This window comes from Eulemur rufifrons, chromosome 24 (genome assembly GCF_041146395.1).
Source record: "Eulemur rufifrons isolate Redbay chromosome 24, OSU_ERuf_1, whole genome shotgun sequence".
In the NCBI taxonomy this organism is placed as follows: domain Eukaryota; kingdom Metazoa; phylum Chordata; class Mammalia; order Primates; family Lemuridae; genus Eulemur; species Eulemur rufifrons.
In genome coordinates this window covers 15998062-16018212 of record NC_091006.1, presented here as the reverse complement: position 1 = coordinate 16018212, position 20151 = coordinate 15998062, and the positions used below count along the sequence as shown (strand labels likewise).

General features: G+C 40.0%; 1 protein-coding gene across 1 annotated transcript in view; it reads left to right on the top strand.

The window, feature by feature from the left end:
• The window catches only part of ZNF331 (zinc finger protein 331), a 40222-nt gene extending 26113 nt beyond the window's left edge, over nt 1-14109 (top strand). Inside the window, exons 5-9 of the mRNA XM_069457696.1 lie at nt 1428-1514; nt 8190-8287; nt 8652-8734; nt 10008-10134; nt 12851-14109. Coding sequence (XP_069313797.1) covers nt 8726-8734; nt 10008-10134; nt 12851-14109 — 1395 coding nt within the window. The 5' untranslated portion in view covers nt 1428-1514; nt 8190-8287; nt 8652-8725. The remainder of the gene's footprint in view (nt 1-1427; nt 1515-8189; nt 8288-8651; nt 8735-10007; nt 10135-12850) is intronic.
• Nucleotides 14110-20151: the final 6042 nt, after the last annotated feature.

Sequence of the window (20151 nt, the reverse complement as noted above, 5' to 3'; positions counted from 1 at the left end):
AGTGCTCAGTAAATGCTAGCTGTGGTTGTTATGTGGTAAGTCTGGATGTGTATACATCAGGAACAACATACACATGAAGGCAGTTGTGATGGTTATTTGCAAGTTCACAAAATGTACCAGAGCCTCAAATGGCCTAGAACAGGAATCTTTCACCTGAGGTCCTTCCTTTAACTCCATTTGTTACTTTCCAAAGGAAATTGTATACACGCTTACTTTATATGCAGTGTTTTTGTGTTTTTTTGTTTTTTTAATTTGTAGCGAGGAGATACTCCATAATTGCAAGGCATTAATCACAGGTTATGTTACCTTGAGCACAGTTAGTGTTCAGGATGATGGAAATGTTTAAGTAATCATACCACATTCATTTTATGAAATAACATGTAGGTACAAAGAAGTAGGTTTAGAGAGAGTCATAAGAAATAAAAATGCGTGTGACATAATATTAAGCTCTCCTAATAGTTATTAACAGCATCTGTGGAAAGTGTTTTAGTTACCTAGAAAAATCATTTAAGAAGAGACTTTGTAAATGTCCTATCCAACATGACAATTTCATTGATTATCCAGTGAAAGAAGGGAGAAGCGTGGCCATGTTTATCGAGCACATTCTCTGCACCAAATTCTTCTCCTGTCTGTGCATATTCATTAATTTATTCTTAGTCATTTTGCACTGCTATAACAAAATACCATCCACTGGGTGGCTGAAACAAACATTTATTGCTCACGGTTTTCAAGGATGGAAGTCAAAGATCAGGGTGCCAGCATGGTCAGGTTCTGGGGAGGGCCCTCCTCCAGGTTGCCCACTGCCAGGAGCTTGCTCTGTCGTCACATGGTGGAAAGGGAGCTGAGAGCTCTCTGGGATCATTTTTAAGACACTAATTCCATTCATGGAGGACTCTGCCCTCATGACCTAACCACCTCCCAAAAGTACCACCTCCTAATTCCATCACATTGGGTATAAGATTTTTTTTTTTTTTTTTTTGAGACAGAATCTCTCTCTGTTGCCTAGGCTAGAGTGCTGTGGTGTCAACCTAGCTCACAGCAACCTCAGACTCCCGGGCTCAAGGGATCCTCCTGCATCAGCCTCCCAAGTAGCTGGGACTATAGGTGCTTGCCACCATGCCCCGCTAATTTTTTCTAGTTTTAATAGAGATGGGGGTCTCACTCTTGCTCAGGCTGGTCTCGAACTCCTGACCTCAGGCCATCCTCCCACCTCGGCCTCACAGAGTGCTAGGATTACAGGCATGAGCCACTGCACCCAGCCTGGGTGTAAGATTTCAATATAAGAAATTTGTGGGACAAACACTCAGTGTATTTTAAGTCTACAGATGCAATTTAGGTATGTTATTGTGTTCAGGGTCTATATATGAAAAAACCAACTCAAACTGCATTTTTCCTTTGTTCTCATACCACAACAATAAACATTACAGAAGACTTCTGTGACCAAATGTGTGGGGGTTTCTCCGCACACACCAGCCAAGAAATCTCTTCTGCGGTGGACACCAGCTGAGTATCCGGTAATTCTGACATTGACTACCTAAAGAAATTCTCAGAAACCATAGGCTGAGGGCTCAGTCCCATAATACCACCCTCTCCTTCTCACCAGTAGCAAGTCCAGGCCTCCAGAAAACCTACTGGATTCAAGTTTGGGCTCCCAACCCCCTCTTTTTGTTTGATTAATTTGTTAGAGCAGCTCACAGAACTCAGGGAAACACTTATATTTACTGGTTTATTACAAAGGATATTCTAAAGCAGCAGTCCCAAACCCTTTTGGTACCGGGAACCCATTTCATGGAAGACAATTTTTCCATGGACCAGGGGTGGGTGGGGGTGCAGGGGGAGGTGTCATGGTGGAGGGTGTGGAGCTCAGGGGGTGATGGGTGGCTTGTTTCCTAACAGGCCACTGAGTGGTAGGAGGCCGCAGCCCAGGGGTTGGGGACCATAATCCTGAAGGATACAAATAAGCAACTAAGTGAAGAGATACATAGGGCAAGGTCTGGAAGGGGCCTGAGCACAGGAGCTTCTGTCTCTGTGGAGTTGCGGTGCACCACCTTCCTGGCACATGGATGAGTTCTTGTTCACTTCCCTGTCAGCCTCCATGTGTTCAGCTATCCAGAAGTTCCCCAAACCCTGTCTTCTGGGGCCTGTTATGGTACCTTCATTAGATAGACATGAGTGAAGCATGGACAACTGTGTTGAAATGTGATTGGACAAAAAGGATGTAATCTAATATTAATAGAAGGAGTGGGGAAACGCCCATCCTGGCTTGTCCGTTCAGATTACTTTTGGCCTCTCTGTGCAGCATTCCTTGCTTCAGGGTCCAGGACAGGACTCTCTTTGGAATGAGGCTCTTATGACCCACAATCAGATTAAAATCAGGTAAAAGGAGAGGAGAAGGTCAGAAGAAATTCTTTTTCTTGAAGCCTGCTTGTGAGGCCTAAAGTGCCCCAACATTATAGCAAAAGACTATAACAAGGATGATAGGAGTTACGAATCAGGAACCATGGTTGAAAACTCATAAATATGTAAAAAATATATATTTGTAAGCCCATAAAATATATTTTAAAATGCATAAATATATACATATCATATATGCGTTGTAATATCAAGGGTTGGATTATATTACTACTATAAGACACAGTGAAAGGATGTTCCGGAGCAGGAAGGTGATACTTCTTCATTTTTTTTCACTATTAGGCCTTGTGTCAGTTTCCATGTGAAGCTGTAACAAATCACCACAGATTTATTGGCTTGACAGAACACAAATGTATTATCTTATAGTCTTAGAGGTCAGAAGTCTGAAGTGCATCTCACTGGGCTAAAACCAGGGTGCCGGTAGGGCTCTAGGAGGTGTTCCTGCTTGGGGACTCCCAGAAACATCCTATTTCCTTGCCTTTCCCAGTTCCTAGATGCTGCCCACGCACCTTGGTTCATGACCCCTTCTTCCATCATCAAAGCCAGCAAAGACAAGTGCTTTTTGTGTTGCGTCACTCTATCCTAGCTTCTGTCTTCAAACCTGTCTTGTCTTCTGACCTTCTTCTTCTAATTTTAAGGACCCTGGTAATTACATTGGGCCCAATGGGTTAATTCAGGATAATCTTTCCTATCTTAAAGTCAACTGATTAGCAATTTTGAGTCCATCTGCAAACTTTTTTTTTTTTATTTCAGCATCTTGTGGGGGTACAAAAGTTTAGGTTACGTATATTCCCCTTGCCCCCCTACATCTGTAAACTTAATTCCGCTTTGCCATGTAAGGTAACATATTCCCAGGTGCCAGAATTACCATATGGCCATATTTGAGAGGCAGTGATTTTGCCTACCACAGGCCTATCCGTTCAGAGTTTCCTGAATGACAACCATATACCTCCTCCCCCATCACTATGGTCCTTTTTGTTTGTTAATTATTTAATTTTGGACTCTCTTGTTCTATTTCTTATAGTAAGATTAATGTAGCCCTGCATGGGGATGGGGGGGAATCAGTCCCTAAAGAGCTCTTAGAGAAGAATCTCTAAATTACCCATAATTATATCATCCAGAGATAATTACTGTTAACATTTTGGTATGTATGTTTCTAGTCCTCCTCTTTGCCTCTAAGCATGTGTGTGTTTTGTTTCTGGAGCATTGAGTCTTGCAGATTATCATACAAAAAAGCCAAAGATTCTCCAAATCTTAGTTCATTAAAGGACTCCAACCTAGCCATGGGTCACATTATACCTGTGTGCATGTTGGGAGGGGAAGGGCATGCCAGTGATCTTTGTCTTGCTTTGCAATATCTCTCAAATATTTCTACCTTATAGGATTAAAGATACCATAATTGAATCTAATCCATGGCAACAAATTATCAAGAAAGACAGCCTTTTAGAATTAGAGATACTGAGATTTTAATGTTTGTTTCACAGGACGTGGCAGTAATCACTGATGAACACTACAGGAATCACTGGGTGCCTTACAAGTACGAACTTTCCAAATAACATTAGCAAGGTTATATATACAAGTAACATACATGGCCTATATAAGTAACATTTCCAAGATACAAGAAAAAGAATAAGATGGCAATAGTTTAAAATGTTCACAAATATCTCCCATTTCACATAGAACACATGACTCAGACTCTTGCTGGTGTTCTCAAATTGGCATCTTTGCTGGTTAGATTCATTAAGTTAGATTTCTTATGCAGAATCACGTCTCTGTTCCCCTAGTTGCTAGTGGAGAGGGAACATTTCCTCTTAAGTTTCTTAGAATCTTTTTTGCTATTTTTGCCATTTAAAGAGAATTTCATTCTTAACATCAGGTTCTGAAAGTTGTTTTTAGTTAGCAGTCATGTTTATATGGTTTGAGAAGCATGTATTTTAGTGTAAGAAAAATAAACTTGAGATTCTTTTATAAAAATGGATTAAGAGATGTGTAATGTTACTGATCATCAATAATAAGAGCTAAATTATATTAAAATAACTTACATATTACTGCATGTTTTAGAAAGATTATCTTTATAAATTAAGACAGTCATACCTTATAGTATTTTTATCCCAATTTTACCAGGGAAGAAACAGACACTGTGAAGTTAGTAACTATCAGAGCTCAGATTCACATCCTGAAAGACCACAGAGCCTGTGTTCATTTCAGCAAAACATCTCCATTCAAATTATGTATATACTTTTTTAAACCTACCTTCTTGGTATTTTATCATAAATTCTTTCTCAATAATATGAATCAATATTATTAGTTGTAAATGTATTCTATTTCATTATGTAGCAGACCATGATTTATTTATATGTCCTCTACTGTGAGGTACTTCTATTTCTAATTTTTTCATTTTTAAGCATTATTCACTGGAAAATCTGGACAGGATCAATGGGTTGTATCACTGTCCTGGTTGTAATATTTTTCTATAATTTTTCAAGGTATCACAATTGGTGTAAATCAGGCAAAGGGTACAAAGAATCACTCTGTTACTTTTTATAACTACATGTTAATCTACATTTATCTCAGTTTAGAAAAAACAACCTTTTCCAGAAAAAAAAATTATTATGAACATTCTTTGAAATACATGTGTATACTACCATAGCTGTTTCTTTTGGAAAAATTCCAAAAAGTGGAATTTTGAGTCAAATCATTAAGTGCTATGCGTATGCCAGACCCTGTGATATTAGTACTTGGAATGAAGTAAGACTAAAGTGACACAGCTGCTACCTATACATTGTTTATAACCCAGCAAGGAAGGGAAACTCTAAATAGAAGCAGCTCAAGGCAGCCTTTGATCAAGACCTGTGGAGAATTCCAGGTGATGTGCCCTGAGAGGTGCTAGGACATTATTCTGGGAACAGCCAGTGAGGTCAGGTCATGATCAATTAATTCTGAATGCACTGGCTCTTCATTGAGATCAATGGGATTTATTTTCTAAGTTTTATACCTTTATGTATTTTTTTCTAATAATGTTTGGTGCCAAGTGAAGACTTACCAGGTAGGATGATTTAACAAATGTCTGCAGGCCCTCATGGCTAAAAGGACAAGTGCACAAGTAAAATTCACTCTCTCATTAAGACATAAAAAGAAGCAGCCTCAAGATCACTGTCAGTATCTACAAGACATCGCTTGGAATTTTATCCATTTTGGCCAGTCAGTGCTCCAACATATGTGAGCGTCAGAGAATTGGTTTAGATTTTGGGAAGTGAAAGGAAACAAAAGGAATTTATTCAGTAACTTCCAAAAAATTTATGTAGGCCAGGCACGGTGGCTCATGCTTATAATCCTAGCACTCTGGGAAGCCGAGTTGGGAGGATTGCTTGAGCTTAGGAGTTCGAGACCAGCCTGAGCAAGAGCAAGACCCCCATCTCTACTAAAAATAGAAAAAAATTAGCCGGGCACAGGTGATACGTGCCTGTAATCTCAGTTACTCAGGAGGATCGCTTGAGCCCAGGAGTTTGAGGTTGCTGTGAGCTAGGATGACACCATGGCACTATAGCCAGGGCAACAGAGTGAGACTCTGTCTCAAAAAAAAAAAAAGTTCATGTATTCTGAGCTTTTTCCACAAGGTCAGGAGTAGATTTTTTTATGATAAAAAAGAAAAAAGGGCCGGGCGCGGTGGCTCACGCCTGTAATCCTAGCACTCTGGGAGGCCGAGGTGGGCGGATCGTTTGAGCTCAGGAGTTCGAGACCAGCCTGAGCAAGAGCGAGACCCCATCTCTACTAAAAATAGAAAGAAATTATATGGATAGCTAAAATATATATAGAAAAAATTAGCCGGGCATGGTGGTGCATGCCTGTAGTCCCAGCTACTCGGGAGGCTGAGACAGGAGGATTGCTTGAGCCTAGGAGTTTGAGGTTGCTGTGAGCTAGGCTGACGCCACGGCACTCACTCTAGCCTAGGCAACAGAGGGAGACTCTGTCTCAAAAAAAAAAAAAAAAAAAAAAGAAAAAAGAAATATTCCCTGTCTTTTGAAAGTCTGCCTCTGAATAAATTTAAGTTAAATACATATACACTTATGTATGTTAAGGCAATGGAAGGCTGTTAAAACATCTAGTAAGGTATACTTAAAAGCAAGAAAATCAACATAAAAAGATGTGTCAGAGTCCCACAGAATCCCATCAGATTCAGTGATTCTCCACATGGAGTCAAAGGACTCAACATCTAGTCCTATTCATGACTGATTTATTCCAGTGAAAGGATACAAAGCAAAATCAACAGATTTCGTAGCATGGGACAAGTTGGGAGGAAACCAGGCTCAATCATTTTCAGTCCTTTTTTTTGTTTTGTTTTGTTTTTTTATTGTTTTAATTCATCACATAAATGGAACATTCTCAGTCCTTTATCAGTGAAATCACACAAGATGTGCTTCATTCATCCAGCAATGCATTAAGACAACACCTGTTCAATGTTGTCTACTAGGGAAGCTCACCAAAGTCTGGTGGTGCAAGGTTTTTATCAAGGTTCATTCAGTTGCATAGCACAATCTGAACTTCTGGACTCTCAGAGGAAAGCAAGTATTCAGCATAAACCACGTTATTTATACAAGCAGTTGAGGCACTGCGAGTCCCTCTTATATTTTAAGGAATAGTGAGAACACTCTGGAGTCTGGTTCCCAGATGCCAAGGACCAGTACTGTGAACAGGCTTACGGATAGCAGTTTCAGACTCAGTATGTTTTCTACGTAAGGGAAATACAACTTCCCAGACTGTTTCTTTCTGTTTCTCTATTTCTGTTTTTATATCTGTTTTCTTTCTATTGATATCATATGGTTGGTTTGTCAGGATGTGTATGTCCGTCTGTGTCCCCCTCCCTCTCTTACTCCCTCCTTCCCTCCCTCCCTCTCTTCCTCTTTCCATATATATCCATGTATATGTGTATATATAGATATTAACATTTATAGTCATATAGAAATTTACAAACATATCCTGTTTTGGTAAGCTAACTTTTCTACTTACGGTGTGTCTGAAATATGTCTCATGTCTTTAAGTATTTCTTCCAACTTAGAATTTGGTTACCATTTACTTTTTTACTTTGATATTCTACATGGAATTATGCAGTCAGCTTTTCTGGACTTAAGGGTACTGAACACAGCCAGAGCAATTCCTTTTCCACTCTGTCCATCTGCCATGTTTCGAGTAACATCATCTGCTCTAGAGGCAAGAAGAGGTCCAAGTTTGGGTGATACAGTCACTCTTCACCCTGAAAGGTTATCTGGAGGGACCAGGATATGCTCAGAATGAGACTAAACATTCTAAGCACCCATTCTCAGATCCAAATCACAGTCCCCTCTGCACACAGGTAGCTAATCTGCAAGATTTTAGGGTACCATCTCTACACAAGACCACCCTCACTTTAACAACAGCTGCTTGTTTGAGGGGTTCCCCAAACTACCCTCAGGTTCAACAGTTCACTAGAAGGACTCACAGAACCCTCACTGAGAGATGTTATGGTTATAGTCTCTTACAGGGAAAGCGTATAGATTAACATCAGCCAAGGAAAGAAGCACATAAGTTAAAGTCAGGAAGGGTTCCAGACATGGAGTTTTTGGTGTCTTCTCCCTGTGGAATCAGGACTCGTTACTCTGCTGTGTGATGTATGACAATAAGCACTAACTGTTGGCAACTAGGGAAGCGTACCCAAGTTCTGATGTCCAAAGTTTTTATTGGGGTGTCAACACACAAGCATGATTGATTGATTGATTGATTGTCTATGTGGTTAATTTCAGTCTCCAGATCAACTGATAACTGCATGACCCAAAGCCCCCAGCCTGAATCACCTGGTTGGTCTTTCTGGTGTGGCCAGAAACAAAGACATTCCTGTCAGGTATGATGTGGATTACTTCTCAGAAGCTGAGGGCAAGGCCAGACCTCTTTTTGGACAAGTCCAAATTCTTTACTACATCCCTTCCCCCAACTCCCATTAGGTAACTGGCCAGAAATCATCCTGCTGAAGTGTCTGGGTATGTCATCAAGGCAAAAAAGGGAGAAGAAAGCCCCTCTGCTATACGCAGCTGGGCTTCCTGGGGTGTTAGGAGGGAGTTTGGTTTTATCCAGAATCCTGTTAATCTTCCCCACATGTGTCATGTTTGTGTTGGGAAGCCAAGATGGAGGAGCAAAAAGTCATATTAAGTCATTTTGGGAACCCAAGCTGCACCTGGTTTTAATGTCTTTTTTTTTTCCATCCCTAGCTCTGGACTCTTGGAATTTTTGTCTTCTGTAAGGAAACTCCAAGAAGACTGATCAATACTTGAATTCTGAAACCATGGCCCAGGTAAGTGTGTATTTCTCTTTCCTTCTTGAAATGTGATTTTTGGGTTTTATGGACATTTTTGTGAATTATCCAAAGCCTTCTACCTAGTCAAGCCCCATCTAATTACCTACTTCCCATTTCTTTCTATTCCAGTGAATGATAATGCCATATAGCCTGATGTCTATTTTTTGGATAATGTTTACTTAATCATTGAGCACATTATTCAGTGTTACCTATTTGCTCACTTTTTTGTCAAGAGTAATGTTGGAACAATGAAGGAACAAAGTCCCTTGAGGGAAATATTTAAGTCAAGTCTGTGGTTTGATGAGTTAGATATGTTGATCCTATTTGACGGCATGAGAAAATAAATTTTCCACTGATAGTGTTATCTAGCTAGATAAAAGGAAATGTTCCTATTTATTGGTCTCAGTGTGTGGTGAGATCTCAAGCATTATGGGGCTTTTAGAATTGGATAGGGTTGTGATTAGGGCCTATGGACAGAGACCATGTTCTTGCCAGAGAAACTGGGGGATAAATTTTATTGTTGAATGAACCTGCCAGACCTCTGTGTGATTCTGAATCATTTGACACCAACATCCTCTCAGTCATGAACAGGGGAAAGGCAGGAGTTGTGGATAGTAACAAACATAAGGATCTTCTGGTATGGAAGCAGTAGGTGATCTTATACCTCCACAGTCAGGGATAACCTTAGATGCTTTGATCAACCTAAGTATTTAATAGACTAAGTCTGACTTGTCTGTATGATGGAATTAGAACATGCTTTTGTCATTACAAAGGAAGACTGCTTCAAGTGTAATTTGCCACATTGATGAACTTGAGGCTTGAAAATAGTCAAACCTGCAAAACTTATTTTCTAAAATAAAATATATTAAACAAACAAAAATCTCAGGATTTTCTTTTCCCTTCAGAAAAACAAAGAATGCTATAGGAATCTGTACTTGTTGAGAATTTACAAGGCAGGCGTGTAGCAGACTCTGTGCTTATAAACAAAAGGAAATGATTGTTTTATCCACTTCCTGACAAGTTTGAATAATTAAGAATGCCACACAGTGCAGATTATTTTCTGTGCAGCAGTAGGGCTCTTCAGTAATTTGTAGGTATTCTGCGTCAGTCACAGTTAAGATGTTGCCCCCTTACTGCCCCCTACCCATATCACAGGCATTTGGTCTACTCACTGTATTCTTCCCTACCCAGATGGTAGCCTTTTGTCTTCTTTCCTTCATCTTGAAACTGTTTCGTTTCATCAGGAGTATGTGGATTTTTATGTTTTCAGGGTTCGGTGACATTCTCTGATGTAGCCATAGACTTCTCTCAGGAGGAATGGGCCTATCTGACCTCTGCTCAGCGGGACCTGTACTGGGATGTGATGTTGGAGAACTACAGTAACTTGGTCTCACTGGGTAAGTTATGTGCCTCAAATAACTTAGACTCTGCTTCCTGGAACATCAGCTCTCCACTGTGAATTCTGGCCCATCTGTCAAGAAACTCATTGAATTCCTTCTTCCTGTTCCCAGTATGGAAATGGGCATTACACACCTTCATCTCCCATCCATTAGTTATCTTTCCACCTTTATCTGGCCCTCCCTGTCATCATCTCTCTTCCTTAATGACCAAGGAATGAATTGGAATTCTGGGATATTTATTTCACAACCATCGTCAAAGAAACCAAGCTTCATCCTATGATATTATGTTTATATCCAAATCCTATTGATGATCTGTGGTATTTTGGGGACTCACCGTTAGGGAAAACATCTGGACACATCACTCTGATTCGTTCCATTAAACCAGCTTGTGTGTTTGAAGTAGAATGAATTGGACAAACAGATTTTGTATAAAACCAAAGTGAGCATATTTCAATTCTTACACGTCATACCTGAAGTGAAGTTGACACTTACAATCTATGAACTTTGAGTTAAACATTGAATGTTCAATCTGAGGAGCAGGATTCTAAAAAAATAAAATAAAAAATTTAAAAAAATAACATTGAATGACAATATTTCGTGTCTCAGGAAATTTTTTATTTTTCTCCTAGCAAAACAATAATATTAGTAGCTAATATTATGCTTACACTGTGCCATGCTCTGTTCTAAGCACTGTGTGTGTGTGTGTGTGTGTGTCTGTGTGTGTATATAAATACATTTAATTCTCACAAGTTTATGAAATAGGCGCAATCATTGTCTAGTTAGAGGTGGGTATACTGAGGCACAAAGTGATTTAGTTACAGGAGGCAGAAGCAAGAATTGAATCCAAGAATTCTGGCTCCCAGAATCCATCTCCAAACTACCATTTTGTACTTGCCTCTGGGTATAATTCCTACAGAAATTTAAAATAAGACCTTTTCCTTACCTATCTGGTTTCTTGTTTGTTCTTTAATCCTTTCTCTTTATGAAGTCTTTATCACTATCATTTTGATTTTTAGGGTTTCACAAATTTGACTAATGCTCAATTTAAAAAGTTCCACATCATGTGGCATTTCTTTTTTGTTTTGAAAGCATAGCCTTTCATTTCTAAGCCAGACATGTCTGTCTTATGGAAGCCAAGGAAAGAAAGCCTTGATCATGAGGGAAAAAGACAAGAAGAGTGAGAACCAATGACAGTGAGAACCAGTCTGGCAACAGCAAGCCATTCTTACAAAGAATAACCCAGCTGGGCAGGGAGCAGGAACACCCCTTAATTGTTTAGAAAGCTCCCTACAAAAGTTCTGGCCCAAAGCCTTTAGGAAAGAAAAAGGAGAGCTCTCACCATAGACTTGATCTTCACCCCATTTCCGTCTCACCTTGTTTTTCTTCTCATATTTCACCCCTGTTACATGTGTTGCTGATGCTACTGGTCTGTGGACCATGCATTAAGTAGTTAAGGAAATAGATAACATGATCCTCTGCCCTTTGTAGTTCCTGAAAGTTGGTTGTTATCCTAGTTTTAAGTGCTTTTTTCTTTTATCTAGGTCTTGGCAATACTGCTTCCTGGGTGCTGTTATGTTCTTCCATCATGAAGCACCTAATATCTGGTTATGGCTTTCTTGTGCTGTTAGCAGTCATTGACACCCAGTGCCTACATTCATCATTTCATTGGAGGTTCAAAATGGTGCTAGTCTGTCATTGCTTCATTTATTAGCTGTCATGATTTAAAGAGAAGCTTTGCTCTATCTACTAATTGCTTATGCAGTAGCTGTTCATATTGGATAAAAAGGATAAAAACTTTGTTCTTTTTCTTTAATGATGTTTTTATAATAAAGGGCTGGTTTCCTAGCATACTCCAAAGTTAGCCATTTAACATTTTTTGGCATCATTATGAGCTCATAGATTTAAACGTTCTCCAGTCCTTTGTAATTAACAACCTTATTAATGCTCAAGTTTTTCTAAAGTTTTCCTCATAGCTCTTCTAAACTTTTTCACATTTTTTGTTAAATTAAGTCTTGCCCATTATCTATTATGTTGCTTTTATTCAGAATTACTTTTTTTTTTTTTCTTGGTTGGAGAGGAGACAGGGTCTCACTCTGTTGTCCAGGACAGTGCAGTGGTGTCGTCATAGCTCACTGCAACCTCACGCTCCTGAGCTCAAGTGATCCTCCTGCCTGAGCCTCCTGAGTAGCTGGGACTTACAGGTGTGCACCACCAGGGCCAGCTAATGTTTTCTATTTTTTGTAGAGATGGGGTCTTGCTCTTGCTCAGGCTCAGAATTACTTTAATTATATTACTAACATGTTCATATTTCAGTTTCAGAATATTCTTATTTTTTTACAGTAGTTATATGTTTTATTTTCTTGAGTTTTCCAGGAATGTCATCACATCACCTACAGATTATATTTATTTTCATCTTAAGTTTTGAGATTTATCCCTCTAATATTTTTTGGTTAATTGTGTCAGCTGGTAGGAAATAATAAACTAATATTTGGGACCTTTTTCATGTTTGACTTTAGAACGAATGCCTCTAGTGTATCCTCAATTAAGTATGTGGTGCCAGAAGTAAAATCTACATTTTAACAAGAGCCCTAGGTGATTCACATTTATTCTACTGGAGACTTTTTATTTCTACTTGACAAGTTTTTGGTTTGTGGCTAGATTTGTTTGTTTTTGTTTCCCCTTAAAGGAAACAAAATATGTTATTTTTTTCCAGATTTGGAGTCATCATCATATGACACTGAGGGTTTAGCTACAGGAATGAATATTCGTGAAAGAAATTTTCCCAAAAGGAAAGAAAGCCTTGATGGAAAAAGTAAATCCCATAGCCTTAACCGGATGAGTGAAGGTACACCTGAAGGACCACCACGCCCTCGAGTGAGATATATCAATCAAATGGTAGTCACCTATGAAAGGAGGCCTAATAGAGAAGGTACACTTACTCGATCACATCATAGAATTCAAATTAAGGATAGTACCTTTGAATGTAAGGAATGTGGGAAGGCCTTTAGTCGTGGCTATCAACTTAGTCAACATCAGAAAATTCATACTGGCGAGAAACCTTATCAGTGTAAAGAATGTAAGAAAGCCTTTCGCTGGGGTAATCAGCTTACTCAACATCAGAAAATTCATACTGGTGAGAAGCCTTATGAGTGTAAAGACTGTGGGAAGGCCTTTCGATGGGGCTCAAGCCTCGTTATTCATAAGAGAATTCATACTGGTGAAAAACCCTATGAATGCAAAGACTGTGGAAAAGCCTTTAGACGTGGTGATGAACTCACTCAGCATCAGAGATTTCATACTGGTGAGAAAGACTATGAATGTAAAGACTGTGGGAAAACCTTTAGTCGTGTGTATAAACTTATTCAACATAAGAGAATTCATAGTGGGGAGAAACCTTATGAATGTAAAGACTGTGGGAAGGCCTTTATTTGTGGTTCAAGCCTCATTCAACATAAGCGAATTCACACAGGTGAGAAACCCTATGAATGTCAAGAGTGTGGGAAGGCCTTTACTCGAGTCAATTATCTTACTCAACATCAGAAAATTCATACTGGTGAGAAACCTCATGAATGTAAGGAGTGTGGGAAGGCCTTTCGTTGGGGTTCAAGCCTGGTTAAGCATGAGAGAATTCATACCGGTGAGAAGCCCTATAAATGTACCGAATGTGGGAAGGCCTTTAATTGCGGCTATCACCTTACTCAACATGAGAGAATTCACACTGGTGAAACCCCTTATAAATGTAAGGAATGTGGGAAGGCCTTTATTTATGGGTCAAGCCTTGTTAAACATGAGAGAATTCATACAGGGGAGAAACCCTATGGATGTAAAGAATGTGGGAAGTCCTTTAGCCATGGTCATCAGCTGACACAGCATCTGAAAACTCATGCCAAAACCTATGAGTGTAAGGAATGTGGAAAGACATTTAATAGTCTGAGCTATTTTAGAGAACATCAGAGGACTCATAAGAGTTGAAAACCTTTTGAATACGGTAGTCCCCTCTTATTGGGGGTTTCGCTTTCCACAGTTTGAGTTACCTGCGGTCAACCACAGTTTGAAAATATTAAATGGAAAATTACAGAAATAAACAATTTGTAAATTTTAAACAGTTGAAAAACCTTTTGAACACGATAGTCCCCTCTTACCGGGGGTTTCATTTTCCACAGTTTGAGTTACCTGTGGTCAACTGCAGTTTGAAAATATTAAATAGAAAATTACAGAAATAAACAATTTGTAAGTTTTAAACAGTTGAAAAACCTTTTGAATATGGTAGTTCCCTCTTACCGGGGATTTCACTTTCCACAGTTTGAGTTACCTGCGGTCAACCGCAGTTTGAAAATATTAAATGGAAAATTACAGAAATAAATAATTTGTAAATTTTAAACAGTTGAAAAAGCTTTTGAATATGATATTTTAAACAGTTGAAAAACCTTTTGAATACAGTAATCCCCTCTTACCTGGGGTTTCGCTTTCCACAGTTTGAGTTACCTGTGGTCAAGCGCAGTTTGAAAATATTAAATGGACAATTACAGAAATAAACAATTTGTAAGTTTTAAACAGTTGAAAAACCTTTTGCATATGGTAGTCCCCTCTTACCGGGGGTTTCGCTTTCCACAGTTTGAGTTACCTGTGGTCAAGCGCAGTTTGAAAATATTAAATGGAAAATTACAGAAATAAACAATTTGTAAATTTTAAACAGTTGAAAAAGCTTTTGAATACGATATTTTAAACAGTTGAAAAACCTTTTGAATACAGTAATCCTCTCTTACCTGGAGTTTCGCTTTCCACAGTTTGAGTCACCTGTGGTCAAGCGCAGTTTGAAAATATTAAATGGACAATTACAGAAATAAACAATTTGTGAGTTTTAAGCAGTTGAAAAACCTTTTGAATTACGGTAGTCCCCTCTTACCGGGGGTTTCGCTTTCCACGGTTTGAGTTACCTGTGGTCAAGCGCAGTTTGAAAATATTAAATGGAAAATTACAGAAATAAACAATTTGTAAATTTTAAACAGTTGAAAAAGCTTTTGAATACGATATTTTAAACAGTTGAAAAACCTTTTGAATACAGTAATCCCCTGTTACCTGGGGTTTCGGTTTCCACAGTTTGAGTTACCTGTGGTCAAGCGCACTTTGAAAATATTAAATGGACAATTACAGAAATAAACAATTTGTGAGTTTTAAGCAGTTGAAAAACCTTTTGAATACGGTAGTCCCCTCTTACCAGGGGTTTCGCTTTCCACACTTTGAGTTACCTGCGGTCAACCGCAGTTTGAAAATATTAAATGGAAAATTACAGAAATAAACAATTTGTGAGTTTTAAACAGTTGAAAAACCTTTTGAATATGGTAGTCCCCTCTTACTGGGGGTTTTTCTTTCCACAGTTTGAGTTACCTGCGGTCAACCGCAGTTTGAAAATATTAAATGGAAAATTACAGAAATAAACAATTTGTAAGTTTTAAATTGCACGCCCTTCTGAGTAGCATGATGAAATCTCATGCTATCCTGCTGCAACCAGCTGGGGACGTGCATCATCCCTTGGTCCAGCACATCCATCCTGTGCACTACCCTGCCCTGTACACTACCTGCCCCGTTAATACTTAGTAGCCGTCTTGGTTATCATTGTCGTGGTAGCACAGTGCTTGTGTTCAAGTAACCTTTATTTTGCTTAATAGTCCCAAAGTGCAAGAGCAGTAATGCTGGCAAATCGAATATGCCAAAGAGAAGCCGTACAGTGCTTTTAAGTGAAAGGGTAAAAGTTCTTGACTTAACAAAGGGAAAAAAATCATATGCTGAGGTTACTAAGATCTACATTACAATAAGATATTTTAAGAAAGAGACTATGTTCACGTAATTTTATTGCAGTATATTGTTATAATTGTTCTATTTTATTAGTTATTGTTGGTAATCTCTTACTGTGCCTAATTTATAAATTAAACTTTAGATATGTATGTACAGGAAAAAACATAGTATATAGTATATATGTGCAGGAAAAAACCTAGTACTGCTATCCAGGGTTTCAGGCATCCACCAGGAGTCTGGGAACGTATCCCCCTCAGATAAAAGGGGACAACTGTACAAAGAATGTATGAAGTCCTCTAAACTACATTCATTCCTTCCTCAACATGAGGAGAATTCATGATACAGTTTAACATAAGAAAGCCTTCAATAGTATTCTTCTGCTTAAAAAATATCAGAAGTCATACTAGAGGCAAATTTGGAGAGTAGAGAAATCACTTTTTCTGAACAATCATGACGTTCTCAGTGTAAAAGTTTTTACTGCATAGATTAGTTTAACGGATGCATAGAAGCCTACCAGTACCATTCCATCTTTATTACACTACACATTCATTCGAGGGAATAACCCTGCTAATATAAGTGTGGGAAAGCCTTTAGTCCTGGCACATACCCTACCAATTTTCATCACTGTCCCACCGCTTGTGAGACACTGGGCAGACTGCTTATTACCTCTGTGCATTGTCAAATGTACATTATGTGCATTATTTGTACATAGGGATAATCACATCTACCTAAGACTGCTATTGTGGAAATTAAATGTTTGGTACATGTCCTTGAAAGTGTAACTGGAATATTGTGTAAGCTCAATAAATATTAGCTATTGTTCTTATGATCATTACCATTAGTGTTGCTATTAGTGAATTATTACAAGAAAACCAGCTGTGGATACAATGAGTTTAAAAAAGATTATTGGACTTCTAGAAGAAAACATAGGAGATTATTGTCACAACCTTGGGTTAGACAGTGATTTCTTAGTACATAAAAGACACTAAACATAAAAGAAAAGGTCAAGTTAGATTTTATCGAAAGTACAAAGTTTTGCTCATCAAATGATGCCATTAAGATATGGAAAAGGTAAAAAGCAGACTGGAAGATAATATTCACTCTACGTACATCTAATGAAGGAACTCACATAGAAAATGTAAAGAATTCTACAAGTTAATAAAACAACAGATCAATTAAAAGGAGGAGAGACCTAAGAACGTTAAAAGAGGAGACCACCTAATGGCCAATAAGGAAGTGAAAATATGTTGAACGCCATTACTCATCAAGGAAATGCAGAGTAAAACCACAATGTGCCGTCGTCGCTAGACAGTCACCAGAATGGCTAAAATGAAAACCACAGAGTAAATTTCAGATGTCTCACCACAAAAAATAAGTGAGGTGATGGTTATGTTAATTAGCTTGATTTAATCATTCCACGTTGTATACATATGTCAAAACATCAAATTGTATAAAACGTTGGTAAGTGTAATACAATTATTTGTCAATTTACTTAAAAATATTAATAAAGAAATAAAATCACATATGAGCTGGACTGTTTGAATATTCAGACATGATCTGTTCCGGACTTGGGCCAGCAAACTGGACCACTACCAAATCCTGGAGGTATTACCCAGGAGGGCCAGGGAAGGAGGGGAGTGGGCTTGCCCTGGAGAAGGGGTCAGGCCCAGGGAAGCACCCGAGGAGAGTTGAGGGCACAGTTAGACTCACTATCTTAAGATGGTTGTGGAGTGAGGGGAGGATTATCTTAGGAAAAGGACTAGAGCCCATAGTAGGAATCTGAGAATATGGATGGGGAAGGGCAAGAGTCCATGGGAATGAGTTTGAAAAAAGGTGGCAGAGGGGCTAATGGGCACAGGAGGGCCTGGTGCATGGAAAGGGATGGCTGGCGCTCAGGGACATGTCCTCGGAGACTGAAGAAAGGGATAGAGTCCAGGAGGGGAGCCTTTGAGAGCTGGGGTAGGGTTGAAATGCTCATGAGTACAGTTGTGGAGATGTAGGGCAGGTGCTGAAGCCAGCGGGAGAGCCTCTGGCACAGGAGAGTGATGTAGTTAGAGCCTGGGAGTGACCTATAAAGCTGTGGTCCCCAGCCCGCCAGGAACTAGGCCACACAGCAGAAGGCTAGTGGCGTCAGACCCTCATAGGAGCGCAAACTCCACTGCAAACTGCGCATGCAAGGGATCCAGGTTGTGCGCTCCCCATGAGAATCCAGCGCCAGATGACCTGAGGTGGAGCTGAGGCGGCGACCCCTCCACCCCCAGTTGGTGGAAAAACTGGCTTCCACAAAACCTGTCGCTGGTGTCAAAAGGTTGGGGACCACTGCTATAAAGGCTGGCAAAGGACCCAGAATATCGGTTTGAAGTGGGGCTTCTGTTTGATTTATCTCAGAGGTAGGTGACATCTCAGTTAAAGCTACTTAGTCCTCAAGTTACATATACTTTAGCCTTAGGTTAAGAACTCAGATCTTCTGGGGGAGGAAGTCTGAAAACATGTTAGGGGAAGGGGTACCAGACCCAGGTTGCAAGTCTGAGTATCTTTCTGGACTAGGCTTCAGTACCTTTTTTTTTTTTTTGAAGCAGGGTCTCACTCTGTCACCCAGGCTAGAGTGCAGTGACACAATCATAGCTCACTGTGACTCCAAACTCCTGGGCTCAAGCAATTCTCCCACCTCAACCTCCCAAATAGCTGGGACTACAGGTGCACACCACTATCCCAGGCTAATTATTCTTAGTTTTTAGAGATATGAGGTCTTGCTGTGTTGCCCAGGCTAGTCTTGAACTCCTGGTCCCAAGCGATGATCCCATCTCAGCCTCCCAAATTGCTGGGATTACAGGCATGAGCCACTGCACCAGGCCTTCAGTACCCTTAATAATCATCCCCATAGGGCCAGGTGCAGCGGCTCGTGCCTATAATCTCAGCACTTTGGGAGGCCAAGGTGGGAGGATCCCATGAGACTAGGAATTTGAGACCAGCCTGGGCAACATAGTGAGACCCTGTCTCTTCTTTAAAAACTTAAAAAAAAAAAAAAAAATAGGCGTGGTGGCATGGGTCTGTAGTCCCAGCTACTCAGGAAGCTGAGGCAGGAGGATCGCTTGAGCCCAGGAGTTCAAAGCTATAGTGAGCTATGATTGCACCACAGCACTCCAGTCTGGGTGACAGAGTAAGACCCATCTCCAAAAAATAATCATCTTCCTAATAGGAGTTATCATCCTTAGTGTCCCCTTCTCCTGTGGACCCTGTGCCAACATCAGCATAAGAGACGACGCAGGGTCCCTCCCTCACCACCAACAGCAGCAAGCATGGGTGGGCACTACCCTTGCAGACATCTCTGCATAAACAGAGGAGATGGTCGGGGTAGAGAAACGAAGGACAAGGAAGGAGTATGCGATGGGAGGAGAGAGAAGTGTGAGGAGGAGAAATTGAAAGATTAGTGATAGGAGGGGAAGGAGGCCTATAAAGAGGATGATGAAAAGTGTGAAGAGGATTGTGGTGGAGACAATACTGAGCAATAAGAGGAGAGCCGTGCAGAAATGCAGTCCTGGGCAGGGCTCAGGTGAACCACAGCCCAGACTCAGGAACACAGCCTGGATGGACAGAAAGAAATATGGAAGAATGTGTATTAGTCAGGACTTTTGGTTCAAGGAGCAAAAAACCCTTTTAAAACCCCAGAGATATTACTGGCTTTAGCCTCAGATGGATCCAGAGATCACACAAAACTTCAAGACTTGTGCTTTGAGTTGTGGCTCTGCTTTCTTAGGAGTAACTTTCAGATTAAGGCTGCACTGAAGGATCCCATCATACGGAGCTTGCAATTCCAGAAAGAAAAGAAATGTTCCTTAATGGGGACATTAATGGGGTGTCACTGGCTGACTGGTTCATGAGTCTATCCTGAAATGTCCCCACGGCAAGGTAGATTCAAAACGTCTGAGGTGCCAGCCAAGCCTCATAACCACCTTGGAGTTCAACTGAGGCTCACAGAGGGTAGGGCTCAGGTTTTTTGAACAAAACCTCAGGAGTTTCCAGATACTGGGCATGGAGAAGCGGCAGCTGTCCACTGCAGAGCAGGAACCGGAATGTTAACTACCCTGAGATGACGGCACGGTTTCAGAAGAGGCTGACACTGCCTGGAGTGTGTGGGATGGGAAGTGGAAAACAGTGAAGGGAAATATGCTGAAACTTCCTGTTCTTTTTCAATTTTAAAATCATACCCTTACAGAG